General features: G+C 45.7%; 6 protein-coding genes across 6 annotated transcripts; 4 read left to right on the forward strand and 2 right to left on the reverse strand.

Moving 5' to 3' along the window:
- Positions 1 to 1,079: 1,079 nt before the first annotated feature.
- On the forward strand, positions 1,080 to 1,855 carry BDV27DRAFT_126675 (uncharacterized protein). Its single transcript, XM_032066599.1, has 2 exons — positions 1,080 to 1,300; positions 1,392 to 1,855. The coding sequence occupies exon 2, from the start codon at positions 1,406 to 1,408 to the stop codon at positions 1,736 to 1,738; it is 333 nt and encodes a 110-aa protein (XP_031928591.1). The 5' UTR covers positions 1,080 to 1,300; positions 1,392 to 1,405; the 3' UTR covers positions 1,739 to 1,855.
- A 3,841-nt stretch (positions 1,856 to 5,696) lies between these two features.
- Positions 5,697 to 6,343, forward strand: BDV27DRAFT_126677 (uncharacterized protein). The gene is made up of 2 exons (XM_032066600.1): positions 5,697 to 5,940; positions 6,013 to 6,343. Exons 1-2 carry the CDS (start codon positions 5,749 to 5,751, stop codon positions 6,100 to 6,102), a joined length of 282 nt encoding a protein of 93 aa, XP_031928592.1. The 5' UTR covers positions 5,697 to 5,748; the 3' UTR covers positions 6,103 to 6,343.
- A 1,268-nt stretch (positions 6,344 to 7,611) lies between these two features.
- BDV27DRAFT_126678 (uncharacterized protein) lies at positions 7,612 to 9,291 on the forward strand. Its single transcript, XM_032066601.1, has 3 exons — positions 7,612 to 7,804; positions 7,902 to 8,715; positions 8,766 to 9,291. The coding sequence occupies exons 1-3, from the start codon at positions 7,667 to 7,669 to the stop codon at positions 9,194 to 9,196; spliced, it is 1,383 nt and encodes a 460-aa protein (XP_031928593.1). The 5' UTR covers positions 7,612 to 7,666; the 3' UTR covers positions 9,197 to 9,291.
- BDV27DRAFT_126679 (uncharacterized protein) lies at positions 9,269 to 10,102 on the forward strand. Its single transcript, XM_032066602.1, has 2 exons — positions 9,269 to 9,534; positions 9,598 to 10,102. The coding sequence occupies exons 1-2, from the start codon at positions 9,430 to 9,432 to the stop codon at positions 10,063 to 10,065; spliced, it is 573 nt and encodes a 190-aa protein (XP_031928594.1). The 5' UTR covers positions 9,269 to 9,429; the 3' UTR covers positions 10,066 to 10,102.
- Positions 10,103 to 10,369: 267 nt separating this feature from the next.
- BDV27DRAFT_156800 (uncharacterized protein) lies at positions 10,370 to 10,741 on the reverse strand (the record flags this gene model as incomplete). The annotated part of the gene is made up of 1 exon (XM_032072394.1): positions 10,370 to 10,741. One exon carries the CDS (start codon positions 10,739 to 10,741, stop codon positions 10,370 to 10,372), a length of 372 nt encoding a protein of 123 aa, XP_031928595.1.
- A 2,361-nt stretch (positions 10,742 to 13,102) lies between these two features.
- BDV27DRAFT_156801 (uncharacterized protein) lies at positions 13,103 to 13,472 on the reverse strand (the record flags this gene model as incomplete). Its single annotated transcript, XM_032072395.1, has 2 exons — positions 13,103 to 13,351; positions 13,410 to 13,472. The coding sequence occupies 2 exons, from the start codon at positions 13,470 to 13,472 to the stop codon at positions 13,103 to 13,105; spliced, it is 312 nt and encodes a 103-aa protein (XP_031928596.1).
- Between the last annotated feature and the right edge of the window lie 854 nt (positions 13,473 to 14,326).

Consider the following 14,326-nt stretch of genomic DNA (forward strand, 5'->3'; position numbering starts at 1 on the left):
TAAATTTGTAGTGGGGGTTTTCCTTTTCACACTATACTAATGCTCCTGTGCAGCTTGCAGCTTCTTGAAATGGCTCCACTGTTGTGATGAAAGGGAAGGGAAATGGTGGAACAAAACACGTATACACACACACACACACACACACACACACACACAGACACAGAGAGAGAGAGAGAGAGAGAGAGACGGAGTGAACATAGAAATTGGATTGTAGTGTGATTTCAAACCCATACCTATATTTACTATAGAAATTAGTTCTCAAGGGTAACTAGCCAGATCAGGAGGCGACCCACCCGTTGGTATATGATCGGAAGCGTAAGCATTATTCGCTAAATCTTTCCCCATAGCCGAATATAGTCCAATTCTGGGGTCTATCGCCAAGGTCAACTAGAGACGGAACTGAGAGGCTCAGCATGCAGTGGAGCACAGTGTGCTGTAGGTTCTGGTACGATTATAGCTTGGTGAACAGAGATGCGCGCGATCAGGTGATGATGTGCGAGGAAATCACATAAATTTATAAGAATGAAAGCTCTTTTCATACCCTTCAACAGTACATGGGGATATTTACCAAGTCAATCGTTTGATTTTCCATATTCTGTTAAGCAGTATTACTGAGAACATGACAATCATCTGCGAGATTCGGGTCGTCTTCTTACGACGCTGGGGGTTTGTTAACCCTTATCCTTGTCAATATCTCTATTAGACCTGTTATATACCCTGTCTGTGGGTCCTGCTAATGTGATTTTTGCACTGCCATGATTTGATGCTATAGTACGTCTCGTATTACGATTTCGTTAGTTGACTGGGACGTCATGCAACAGATCTCTTACGGCTAGGATGCGAAAGGTAAGCATGTGGATGGAACCAAGGCCAGCATATAGAAACACGGGATTCAGTATCATTGGTCCGCTCGTGAAGAAGAAATGGGGATGCGTCCAGCGCTGTGCTTTTACAGGGATCCGCTCCTCTCCTCCCCATCTGAAAGATTCAGTGCATGCTGGGATTGCATTAGGCGCTGGGGGCCTTATCGGGGGATCCGAACAGCGAATGTCACTCGTAGAATTAGAAACCGCTGTAGTGTTGGTTTTAAATTTCTATCTGGCAAAGGAGTTTTTGGTTTAGCCGAGCCGTTTACATACGTTACTAGCGGAGATTCGGCTAGCTCATCCCAGCGACAGCAACCCCCTCGCCATTGATCAGGATAATTTGCGGAAAGATCACAGCCATGCTTATAAGTACAACTACCTCATAATCAGTAGTTGGGTACACGACACGAGGAAGAGTCCAAAGTAGATTGAGAGTACGTATATTCTCTTGGTCTCAAGGTGGGAATGCAAATTCATCTCTCTAAACCCATACCACGCCACTAACAGTCACTCCGACGTCAATAGTTATAAAACTGCAGATGGCTTCTGCACAACTGGGGGAGTCCTTCAGGCCGGAAACCGATTATGAACGATGGCTTCGAGAGCAAGATAGACACTATAGGCCAGGATCTCGCCCAGTATATGGACCAGACAGGCAGAATCTCGACGATTCCATTGCGAATGGAAAATGGAGAGGTCGGTTCAGCGAAGGCACTGGCCTCAATTGTTACTCAGTGATGTGGAACATTGTTCTGTCGATATTACTTATAATGGTCATCATAAAGACAGCGAGGTCATGTCGGAAGCGGCGCCAGCAGGGTGGCATTTCATTTTCTGGGAAAACTGGGGACAAAATAAGGAACGATGCATAACGCCAACAGGTCCCTTTTGGATACTGTGATGTAGCCAGAGCGACTTGAATACTGGAAAGTCAAGCAATATTGAGTCTGACATATGAAAATGCGTAGATTATTCGAACATGTCTTGTGTATTTGATATATTGATTACATGGTGTACTCTACGTATTGGACATGGTGACAATGTTTGCTCGGCGTTGTAGTACCGTGATCGAGGAATCTGATAGAGGTAAATATAGATGATAGCCTTCCATGGGGTGAGTCTTATGGCTGTAAACTAGCGTTAGTATATTGGGACAATTTGAGGCTATTAAGAGCGCACACCCCTTCCACGGCAGGCATTTGCCTGTCTGATGTACGCTTACTCTCAATTACCACGCTTAAGACTCGGCCCAAGGGTACATCTAGAGTGCGGATAGGAATTTTGGCCAGGCGTGATTGAGGGGGCACAAGTGAGGCTCCTTGATTTGCGCATATGCCGCACTACGTTCTTCTACGAACATAACTCCGTCGGACAGCCACTTCTTCTACTCGCCTCTTTTGCTTGTCCGGATTTTATTCCTGCATTACTGCCTTGGCTCGTCTGCTGTCTGAAAGTTGGGCGTTAGGCATAAAGATTTAGCGCGTGGACAAACATGCTACTACAGTCATTGGTGGTCGGACCGGACATGCCGAGGACATACGTACAGCACCGTCAGTGGCTCTGTATTTGTTAAAATCTCTACTATCATGCGGAGAAGCAGTGAGTCCTTGAGTAGGGTGCAGCGGAACCTCGTCCGTCGAGCGGAAGGGCCGTCAGCATAGGTTCGGGAAGCTATAGTTTTAGGCTCGGACCCCGGGTTTAGCGTTCAAAGCTGGACCACCCTACACGCTAGTATAGGCCTTAGTCGAACTTTCCAGTTATTCCCATGGTATTCGTCCCTTTAAACCTACAAGCTACATACTTAGTAAGCAGACATCACAAGGATGAGTATGTTAGTCGGTTTCTATTACCTACTCCCAATCCTGACCTTGGCTTTAGGGCTGTTGCTATTCAGAGGAAGATTGATTGATTGATTGATTGATTGATTAATTGATGCTCTCTTCTGGAACCTTGAGGGTTTATTGTACAAATTGAACATCAGATTGATTGGAAATCAATCTGATTCTATACGGAATGTATTCCGAATATGAAGCTCTATAGCATATTGATTAAGCCTCAATTTCTACCGAGTGCTCCCCGATCCATTATGGTTACCTGGCTAAGTAGACGTTTCACTAAGGCTCAAGAGGAAGCAGAATCCTGCTTGGTTGATGATTGATCAAACCTTTTGATGAAGGGGCTTCACATCACGACTGTTGACCAGCCAGTTTCCATTAGATAATCTAATCTTTTGCTCAGCAACTTAACTACCCATCAAGACATGAAGCGCATTTCTGGAACACAGGCATTCAAAGCGTGCACACCCCAAGCCAAACCCACCAGCGAATGAGCACCTCAGCACCGGCGTCGCTCCACGATAATGCTTATGCAGATAGGGAATCCAACAAAACTCACCATGCCACTTATGATTTAGACGGCAAAGTAAAAGAGAACGGATGCGTCGGATGTAACCTTGTCTTTTGACACTGCCCTTGCGTAGATTCTCATTGGAGGACCACCCCTGTAGGCCACTTATTTTCCCTCCGTGATAGCAAGGGCTTCGCCACTTTGGATGACCAGGGCAGAAGAGACAGGCTCGCGAGATATTTCCACAAAAAAAAAAAGAAAAGAAAAGAAAAGAAAAAAAAGAAAACAAAGGATAACTTACCGATGGAAATCAACAAGTATTATCATACGACGCTGTATGCCCTACTCAAGCACATACTTTGCAAAGTTTGCCCAGGCCATTTACCTACATAGCTACCTTTGCCCCACAGAGGATCAACACTAAATAACGTACTATGTAATCGGAACCTGCCATTTTTTGATTAAACTCCCCATCTATTCCTTGTACCTTAGCTTGCTAGTGTGATTAGTTGAGAAAGGCAACAAGAATATTAAAAAGGAAAAAAAAAAAAAAAAAAGAAAAGGAAAAAGAATGACTAGTGCATAATGGACGCGAATTGAGTACTTTGTTCGAGCAGATGAAAAGTGGGAAGTCCCTGTTCGCCATACCTGCTATTGGTTGGAGAACGTTATGGTTGTATTTGTCAATCAATGTCGTCTGCTCCTGAGTTGGCCCCGAGCAGACCCTATGCAGAGTCCAGCGTCTCGGAGAAAACATGTTCCTCAGGGACACACATCCACTTGATAGACATGTTCATACTAAAAGATTAGTCTGAGGATTCCATAACTTGCGTAAAGCAACATTTCGAGTACAAAAGGGCGCCTGGCATTATAGTTTGCCGGATCTCTCGTCTACCCAAAGAAGGATTCGCGGACAATGACATGGTTCATTGCAAAACGATGACTATTTCTGCCATTGACTTAACCATATCTAACGCGCCACCTTTGGAATTTCCAAGATATACTATGTTTAGTTGCGGACGCTTTGATGGCTGGTAATATATATGCCGCTATTCCAAAAAAGAAATTGAATATCTATGACCTAAATCCGAACCGTTTCATCAAGACGGGGCTGTAAGGCTGCCAGCTTCTCTAGAAGGAGTCCTGGGTGGTAGTAGTAGAAGATTTCGGTCCGTGAGGACTACGCACTGATAACACACTCACTCCCGCCAGTGTGGGCAGTCCACAAATTGACACATGTGCTTGATATCGGAGCTGACAGATCAGGAGCAAAACCGCATACAACCGATGCATTCAGTGGTTCATGCTAGTATTCATACGTTTTATCGTAATAATATCCTGTCTTGCTCCGCTAGTATAGGAGGCACAACCCCTGTCATGCACATTATATTATCCAACCGCTGGGTATAGCACACTAATTAAGCATCCCCTAATCGATCATTGGCAGAAATACCTCTTCTAGCACTACACAAACTGCCTAGGTTTTATGTCAGATGAGGAATTCTTCTCGCTTTGGTTTTCTTAGATATTTGCGCGTGGGGAGGTCAGACGCAACAACCGAGCCTTGCTCAAAGGTCAGTTTGCTTGCCGTCTCGCACTGCCAGTGGATCCGCCGCGGGCATATTGAGGGGAACATGTTATCTGGCGTTACTGCAAGGACCTTCCTCCCACGGAGCTATAGAATACAATACAGGTCAGGAGGAACTTTTGTTCTTTATTCTGCCGAGCCTAACTGCCATTGACCTTCGGTCTCTGTAACGGTGGCAGGATCCTTCTGATTAGGTCTTACAAGGTGATACCCTTCAGGGTACGTAGGGCAAGGGGGTTCCAATACAGTAGTCGACACACCCCACATCTAGCATTTGCACCGAGGAAGCCACCATACTTCCGTCCATGGTGCTAGACTAAGATAGAAGGCCCGGGAGAATGTGGTCTATCATCAAGGACGGAAGATAGTCTTTCAATGCTCTCGTGTCTCCAGAACCATAATAAGGCTCATGGTATACTATAGCAACCTTTATATGGAAAGTGTTAGGTGCTCGTGTATACCTACCGGAACCTAGTGTTTGAATAACTGCATCGCATTGAAATTTATCGCATATTGGCCTGTATTACAGGCCATATACTCCTTTGTGCAGGTCTTGATGCCAGGCTCGGCAAAACACCTGCATAACTAATCTACGAACATCTCCGTAGGAAAAGTTACGGATCCTTCCAAGGTGGCAATCCGCCTAATTTCGCCCGTAAGCGGGCTCTTGAAAAGTGGAAGTGATGACATATGGCTTTTCTTGAAGGAGTAATGCCATTGCATCACGCAGCATTGGCCACTCTACTTTAGTATCCATTGAATCTTAGGTAATTGTCCTAAGAGGAGCTGACCTCGCTCATCCAAGAGGTATAAATATATCGAAAGATTCCCCCCAAGGAATGAGATTTTCTTGGATACCAAAGCCTCTTGAATACCAAAGCCTCTTGGATAACAAACCCTCTTGAACAACCAACAACCTCAAATCAAACTTCATTCACGTCCTCCACAATGAAGGTCACCGCCATCTTCTACACTCTTCTTGCTGCCACTGCCGTCAGCGCTTCAGCAATGCCTCAAAACGACTTCGAGATCCTGGACACCTGCGGCTCTGGCTATGGTGGTGACCAGAGACGTACCAATAGCCCTTGTGCATCGTCCAACGGAGATAGACACTTCTGCGGCTGTGATAGGACAGGCGTTGTATGTTATCGTATTCTGGCCAATCTGATCAAGGATTAAGTCATCTTTGCTAACATGCCTTTCCGTCAACAGGTCCAGTGCAAGGGGGGCAAGTGGACTGAGATCCAAGACTGCCACCGGGGCACCTGCCATGGTGGCAATAACGGCGGAGCTGTTTGCTAAGTCGAGAGGCCATTGCGTACGCTACCAGTCGTACTGGAGTGGTATGTTAGCCGCAACTACTAGGGCGGTCTAGTTAGTAAAGGCCCTGAGGTCAAGTCAGTGGAAGGATTCAACATCTATATCTCTGCTGAAACTTTTTTGTTGTTTTGGTTTTGTTGTGCAATACTGAGTTTTTGTGCCAATATACTCGTCATTCATTAGGCGCTAGATATTTCTAAAATCATCAGTGCTGTTAGTGATTATCTATACTACTGAGTTAGGATTATCCTGAGTTAAGTGTACTCTGTTTGGTATTATGTGCTAAGCGTATGCCGCAGGAAAGCAGAACAGATAATCTCTATCACATTTGCTTCCCCAAGCTGATGGCCACATGTAGCGATCTAGTAAGCATGAGCTAAAGCTATATTACTTTGTATGTGCGCCTCTTTTCATTTGACCTTGAACCTTACACTCCCTTTTCCAGTCTTTCCTTTTTCACCACAACCCGGAGAACCGCACGCATCACTGTCAGGTTTTGGTTTCGAGGTCTTTGCCCCATCAAATAGTTGGCCATAAAGTAAAATATCATTGATCTTTCCTCCGATGCGATAGAAATAACGGCGCATCTCCTGTATCCCATATAAAACGGCCACTTTAATATGTCTGATATCTCAGCAACAAGATGTCTTGAGAGCTGGAGCTGGTACTCAGACATTGAAATTATATGATATTATTAGATACAAGTGTGGTCCCAAGTAGCGGTATGCTATGAGAGGTGAAAAGTTGTGCCAACCTCCTACGAAGCATAGGAAGTCGCTACGTCCTTTATATGCACAAGGTAGCTAAGCGTCATAGGGTTAAGCCCGTAGTGCTTCCGTCAGTTTGCATCCCATGGTAGTAAGAGTCTTGCTGAGAGGAGAATGCTGGATATAATTCTCTGCTCGGGATTAGAATGCCTTGTCCAGCTATTAAGTCAAATGACAGTAAGACTTATATAAAGGGCCGGTTACCCTAAACTAAGTAAACTACTCGACAGCTGCTATAAACATAATCAGCCATACTGGGAAGGATACGTCGTCAACCACAGAAGATAAATTTAATTTGTTATATATACTTACTCCTGTTTAAAATTACTATAGGTTTCCCTTACTTTTATTGGATATGACTACTTTCTGTCCTTCGATACCGTCTGACATGCTTATTGTATCTGACTGGCGTAGCTATACCTACTTGATACCAGTGGAAAGTAGAGATTGAATCGATAACAACAGGTTGGGCAAGTATCCATTTGATTGAGGGGAAGAATTAGAGAAGAATCTATTGAAGCGGCCGAACAACTATAATAGGCAACCAACTTAGTGGGAGGATCTGGTATGAACCCTTTATTTAGGTGTTGTATTTATTTCATCCCGACAGGGCTCGGAATATAACCTTAGATAAGATAGGGTTCAACCCGAGCGGAGTAAATCTGCGATTAGTAACCGAGAGGCACTCCGACTCTTTTTCTACCTCCTCCGCTATGACTACCATCGACAAGCCGAGAATAAGAGAATAAGGCGATACTCAATCACAGGGTCTATTTACTATGAAGAACATTTCTCGAGGCATGGTTCGGAAGAATGGTAAACTAATATCTTGTGAACCGTGTCGCATCTCCAAAATCCGGTGTGATCATCAACAACCGACATGTAGACGATGTGATATCAGGGGTTTAACTTCTAAGGTATACACAAACTCTTTTGATCCTGGTTCTGAATTCAATGCCGTTCTGAACATGGATATGAACCCAGGGCCTTTAAAACGCAGACTAACAGTACCAGTGCTACTATCATCCAGCCCCTTTAACCAGACCACGAAAGAAGACACGGGCACATCGTAGCGTATCTCCTGCCAACGCATCGCGTGAGGATGAGGTCTTCGACGCCTCTACCAGCCAGGGTGATAGCATCGTACCAACTGGGCCCCAGATGAGATCGACGCCTACCTCCCAGCCAACTTATTTGGGACCCACCAGCTTTATGTCAACGTTTCACCAGGATCAACAGGATATGAGCCTCTCAATACCGAAAACAGCCCATGCATCTACCCTGCGCAAGGCTTGGAGTGCCGACTTCACTCACGTATTTCCCCGACTGGTGCAGCTTCTGCGGCCCCTTAGGCTCTATGAAGATTTAGTGACCGACAAATACTATCGAAGTTCGTTCACGGTAATCCCAGCTCCTCTTATGCTTACGCCTATAAGGTTGCTTCGAAACCACTGGGACAGGGAGGGATGGCCGCAAGAGGGCTTAGGATCCCAGATCACTCAGAACACAGCCGCCCAATCGATCAAGGTGGAAGCGAACATGACAACGGACCAGTTTTACCATTCGTTCACGGGTGCGAATCTGCGATGGGAGTTTGTCGGCCTCATATTCGCCATGGCGGGACTCGGTGCCAGCGTGTCGTCTTCCTCCCCATTGTACTCTCTGAATGGCAAGGATGAAATCAGCTCAGATGCTTTTGCCATGGAGATGGCAGCTGCAAGTCATGCGTGTCTTGAAATCTGCAGGCAGTACGACAATGTGAATGACTTGGTTGTTTGGCTTAACTACGCGTATTACGTATTGGCATCAAATATAATGGGAGAGACAAGTAATGCCAATACACTGCATAACGCAATACGAAAGGCTAACAGAGAATAGGTCATCAGATTTACGCGCAGTTTGGGGACTTGGTCTCCTGCATTCACGCCATGGGCCAACATCGTTCACACCCTCCTGAGTCGTCTATCCCATTTTTCCTCTCGGAGACCCGCAGGAGGGTTTTCGCAGCGTCATATCGCACCGATAAGAACCTCGCTACTTTCCTGGGACGGCCGCCTCGACTTCCCTACCATTATTGTGACGTGGAACTACCATTGGATCTCGATGACCATAGTCTCGTCCTGGATAGTCTTGCCCTCGATAAGGCTGTTAGGCAGCTTACAGCGGATGGGTGGGGTACGTTCAACGGTGGCCTTCGGCCTGCTACAGTCATCCGGCTGCGATACATGATTGCGAGGCTGCGAGAGCAGGTGATGGAACTGTCCTTGGGGCGGGGCTCAACTGGTTCCAGAGAAAATGAACTCCAGTAGGATGAATGGCGTAGACTTCTCGCTCAGTCTAGCGAAACTAATATGCTTGTAGGGCTACCTACCAAGAGTGTAAGCGATTGTGGGATAGAGTCCCCAGTGAGTTTCACTACAGCAAACACTCCTGGGAGGTTCTAGGCCCGCACTTGTCCATAATAAGTCTGGTCATCCATCTGGAGTACCTCCATACGGTGTTTCAGGTCGAGCGCATCCGTTGCAGTGAGAGTCCCGATGCCATGAGAGATCTTCTGGACTCGGCCATGCAGATCGTCTCGGCAGTCACGGACTTTGCAAAGCAACGCGATCAGGAAAGCAGCATCCGGGAGCAGTACACGTGGATTGTAAGTTATTACAACCTGTTTTCATCTCTGTCTTCCACACTCTAACCTGTAGGGGCCAACTAGTTTCTCTTTTATGCTCTCCCGGCAGCAGGCGTCGTTGCAACGGAACTCCATCGCTGTACAGTGTCCAGTGTGCCACTACCATGTTCCATCCCCCGATCCAGGATTATCCGTGATCTAAGCCTGCTTGTGTCCTGGTTTGAAAGTGCTAATCTACTGACTAGTGGGACACATAAGGCGTGCGTGGAAGTCACTAAGGCAATGGTCAAGCTCTTAGATGATACTTTAGATTACCCATCAGGCGCGCAGACGACAGATGGATCACAGCCCAGCACAGGCAATCAGCCTGCATCGAACCACGGTGATCGAATCCGGGATAGTTCCCATTCGATCGGAGTGTCCTTAAATGCCTACGAACAAGGTGAGACATTACCGAACGTGGATACTCTTGAAACCAGTGAGGACTTCTTAAAGTGGCTGGACGAGTTGGGGTTGGACACCAGCATGCCAGAGTTCTTTCGGTGGCAGTAGATGCATTAGCCATTATCAGGTTCTATTTAAGCTTTATACGACAGCGTATGTGGGCACATTGATTGAATATGCCCTGTCCATTGTTATTTGTGTAGAATAATGCAGTGTTTATAACTTCACAGTCTCCGTATCAACGCCTCTCGATCAGCGGCCTCAGCCATCTAACACCCTATTACCACATCATCAATCCCTAATCTAATAAATGATATTGTTTTCTAATCCTAAATTAAGTTATCAGGCACATCACGCTGCTTTTCCTATGCCTGAGCAACTTATTCCCAGGCTGTAGGCACAGCACAACCTATCATGCTTCTCGCCGCAAGAGGATGTCGTCCATGACTTTTGGATACTCGTCCCTGAACTTCTCTGCCGGGTTAGCTGAAGTGAGAATCCCCCCACGCTCCGGGATAACTAACATGAGTACACCGTCATGCTGCGGTCCCCGCATACATGGCTGGGATAGAGCTTGCATGCGGGCTTCGTCCCCCAGTGCATAGAGCACATGGAGAGCAAAGTAGTCGACCCCGTAAGTCCACGCAATAGACATGAGGCCATAATATCTAGGTGGGTGGGGGTTGACCTCGAGGAGGAACACGCCTGGCATTAACCCTTGCTTCTCATCCCTCGTTACGTTGTAGCGCAGGTCCAGTGTCCCATTTTCTTTCACATATTTCATAGTGGAATGCCTGTCATTTACTTTAATATAGAAGAGTCCACTCCTGAACTTTATATAGAGAATGCGGTCCAATAGTACCTGGTACAGAAGATCCTGCTCGCTGGGTAGTAGCTGTAATAGATAGATAAACGCAGTCTCTTAGAAAGTATCAGCTGTTATAGCTTCTGAACTGTCTTGGAAAGTTATTGGATATATTAGAGAACAGAATCTCTCTGTCCCAGAGAACAAAGTTCAAATCAACCTCCGGTCTGTCAATATAGGGCTCAATAAAAATATCCGAAGTGACAGAAACTGTTCCTTCACACCGGTTAGTACTGTATCCTAGTTTTTCCACTGCCTGGAATAGCTGCATCTCTGTGGATACCTTAGACACGCAGTGGCTACCAGCATGGAGCGGAACTCTAACGAAATTTCTTGAGAAGCCATGATCATGGTGGTGCCCTTGCGTAGAGAATGGACTGCGAGGATGAAAACAAGTCTGGCTGCGATGTGTGGGGTATCGAGATCCCCGACCTCTCACAGGACTTTCTAAGTAAAGAATTTTTGAGTGGCTAATATTTTGTTATACTACGTTACGTGGCACATCGTGGCTGTCTGTTATCTATATATGGGTCATTCGAAATGAACTTCAAGTTATGTGAGAATTTCTACTACGTGACAAAGAGCCATATACGAAGAAGAGAAGGCAAAGCTATATGAGCGTCTGTTATTAAGCTATATCGGAGTTGAATTGAGCATACGGCATGATGTTTGGTTACATTAGGTGGTTATAAAAAGATCTGCTGAATGCATTATTTAAAGCATCTCTGACTGGTGACACCAGTAGCCCTATCGAACAAAAGCCTACGAGCACCTCGACGCCTCCCCTTCTGGTTCTAATTGGTGAGCAGCGCCGCCCTGAGCTCGCGCGACGGGTTGATGGGGGTGACAATAATAAATATAATTTGGAATATTTTTTTTATCTCTATTGTGTAAGGCCCTGGATTTGCTATCTATATGAGGATAATATATTGTTCTGTAACTGTTTATCTTATAGTAACTAGGGCAGTTCCCTAGGGAATTAATTATGTTGATCTCGGTAAGTAATACAGACTTGGTCGGTTGGTTGGTTGAATTCATACGATGACCCCTCGCCTAGGCGATATGCAGGATCCCACTATCTAGTCCTGTGATATATATCTAAATACATGATCCATTACTTTCCGACAAATTTAGAGTCTTGTTATGGCCTGTGGTGGCCTTGATGCCTGGCGTTACGTTCTGTTGCTCTGTGGCGCGCGGCTTTGAAACCTCTGCGCTGCCTCTGCGAAGTCCAGTACTGCGCCGACAATGCTACCATCTAGTATATTATCCTGCTTATCTGGCTTACGTTGTGATCCTCCTCCCAGCATACTTGACATTTTATTGAAAGTACTCCTAATCTTCGTCCGCAGTGTTCGGCGGGGACTATTCAATCCTGGACAGTTAACTAGGATATGAACGACTGTTTCTGCTGCTCTGTATTCATATTTGTTGTCTTCTCTAAAGCGATGTATCTTGGCGTGTGTTGCTAGCTATGAGTGGCCAGTCCGGAGTTGGATGAGCAGGTAGGCTCGGTTCTGTGGTAGTGAGCCATAGAGGCTCCGGGTATGGATTGAGGGTAGGTTCTTGTCTATCTGCCGGAGGTGGCTATCTTTCGGGGACGCCCCCTATTTATCTTCCTATTGTTTCTGGATTCCTTTGCGGGTGAATCCCTTTTCTCGCGAGAGAAGGTGCTGAAATGGGTGCTACTTGTTGGGACTGACTGCCTCCTTCTTGGCTAGTTGATCTGCTACTTTATTGCCGGGGTCACCGTAGTGCCCTGGAACCTATTGGAGGCGAAGAAGGATCCCCCGTTCATCTAGTTCTCTAGCGGAGTGGGTAATACGCTGGATGATTCGTTACCTTGAATTATTCTTGGGTTCGCTATGGCTTGTAGTGCTGACATGCTGTCACTTAGGATAGTTGCCGGTTCGTGTTGCATAATTGGGGGTTCTTGTTTGTCGTAGCCAGCTGAAGAACCATGCTGATGGCATAGTAGATCGCCATCGGCTCGGCTGCATAACGGCTTCACCACCTACACTCTTTCATAGTTTCCCAAGCCCTAATACCAAGATATACTATTCCCTTTTTGGAAGGTTTAAAAGAACTGTAGGTCATGGCGTGGTAACGTACGGTAGCGATATCAACGTAGATACAGAGCTGTAAGTTACAAGTTTCCCACCTAAGTTCCCCCTTGTATACTCTATCTTATTCAGAAGCGGCCGACTGTGACCATCACCAATGGCGCCCAACCCTCGCTCGGGCAACTCTTGGTCTAATTCATGATATGATAATCGATTCCTAGTCTAGCCGCTGGCAAAGAATAGACTGCGTGTCCGGTGGCCCCGGGATGCTAGACCGGCTGCCTGTGAGGTGCTGATTTTGATCATGGCATTGTGGGTCAAAGTAGGTGGTGCACATGACACCCGAGGCGACTTGGATGGATCCCACCTCAAGAGGCATGGTATTGGGATCGATGACGGTACACTGTCCTATAGAATTGATTTGCTGCGACGGCCCTGCAAACTGAGGGTCGAGGTAAACAGTTGCCTATGTAAAGCAAAATTAGAAACTTGTCCCCTTATTTAAGAAATATAGAGTAACGTACGACGGGAGATTGAGCGACTACGGCGCTGGCAAAGGTAATAGAGAGGAGCTGAGAGAAACGCATGGCGACTGTTTATGTTGTTATATCTGTGTTGCGTGGTTGACGGTGTTGAGCTCTGTGAAAGGATATACGGCTCCGTGTATGGGTGTGTAGTCTGCTATTGAATCGAGTTATTTATAATCCGCTTAATTCTGAGCATGTTAAACTCACACGTGTTTCTCTGGGACACAATAGCTTAACTGCCAAGTGGGATTTGGTTTAGTATCGATTCTGATAGATATGACGTTAATAATTGCTTGGGGATTGCTGGCAGAAATGAGGGGGGTTTATCGTCATTTTATATCTTGCACAGCTAGCTTAACCTTGAGTGATAGATCAAATATAATTCTGTATACTGTGATCCCGTGAACCTTAATTTTGAAGACCCCTTGCTCCATTCTTACCAATGAAGCGTTTGTTCCAGACCGCTTTTCAGGTTCATGGCTAATATACGTTGATCGTTTTCCCTTTTTCAATATCTGCATATTTATCTCATATTTTAGCTATACCACCGCACAAAATCTGTAATATAGATATAGATAATGTATTTTTCTTCTTTTACTCTACTCTTATTTGTTACCGCGATAGTATGCTATTGGATTGATGACACCAGTCTCGTGCTATGCGAAAAGAGAATAGCTGTTTAGCCTTTTTGGCATTCCGTCTTTCGATAATGGATCTTTAGTAGTGGGAAAGTTTGTTGTAACGAACTCTGCTGCAGCTATCTAGCTGGGGGTATTGGATCTCTTTCTATTGGAAAGTTTTTATCCCTTTAGCTGATCGACCTAGATTACCATTTTTTAGTAGAAAGAACGAGATATATACTGGATGGGATACTTGGTAGATACATACAATGCTTATTATGATTAATTATCATA

The sequence above is a fragment of the Aspergillus caelatus genome (assembly GCF_009193585.1).
Source record: "Aspergillus caelatus strain CBS 763.97 unplaced genomic scaffold BDV27scaffold_67, whole genome shotgun sequence".
NCBI classification, from domain to species: Eukaryota; Fungi; Ascomycota; class Eurotiomycetes; order Eurotiales; family Aspergillaceae; genus Aspergillus; species Aspergillus caelatus.

Coding starts and splice junctions, on each gene's coding strand:
- BDV27DRAFT_126677 (XM_032066600.1), top strand. CDS start 5,749: ATGAAGGTCACCGCCATCTTCTACACTCTTCTTGCTGCCACTGCCGTC. Junction 5,941..6,012: donor GCTGTGATAGGACAGGCGTT/GTATGTTATCGT, acceptor TTCCGTCAACAG/GTCCAGTGCAAGGGGGGCAA.
- BDV27DRAFT_126678 (XM_032066601.1), top strand. CDS start 7,667: ATGAAGAACATTTCTCGAGGCATGGTTCGGAAGAATGGTAAACTAATA. Junction 7,805..7,901: donor TCAGGGGTTTAACTTCTAAG/GTATACACAAAC, acceptor TAACAGTACCAG/TGCTACTATCATCCAGCCCC. Junction 8,716..8,765: donor AAATATAATGGGAGAGACAA/GTAATGCCAATA, acceptor AACAGAGAATAG/GTCATCAGATTTACGCGCAG.
- BDV27DRAFT_126679 (XM_032066602.1), top strand. CDS start 9,430: ATGAGAGATCTTCTGGACTCGGCCATGCAGATCGTCTCGGCAGTCACG. Junction 9,535..9,597: donor GGGAGCAGTACACGTGGATT/GTAAGTTATTAC, acceptor GGGGCCAACTAG/TTTCTCTTTTATGCTCTCCC.
- BDV27DRAFT_126675 (XM_032066599.1), top strand. CDS start 1,406: ATGGCTTCTGCACAACTGGGGGAGTCCTTCAGGCCGGAAACCGATTAT.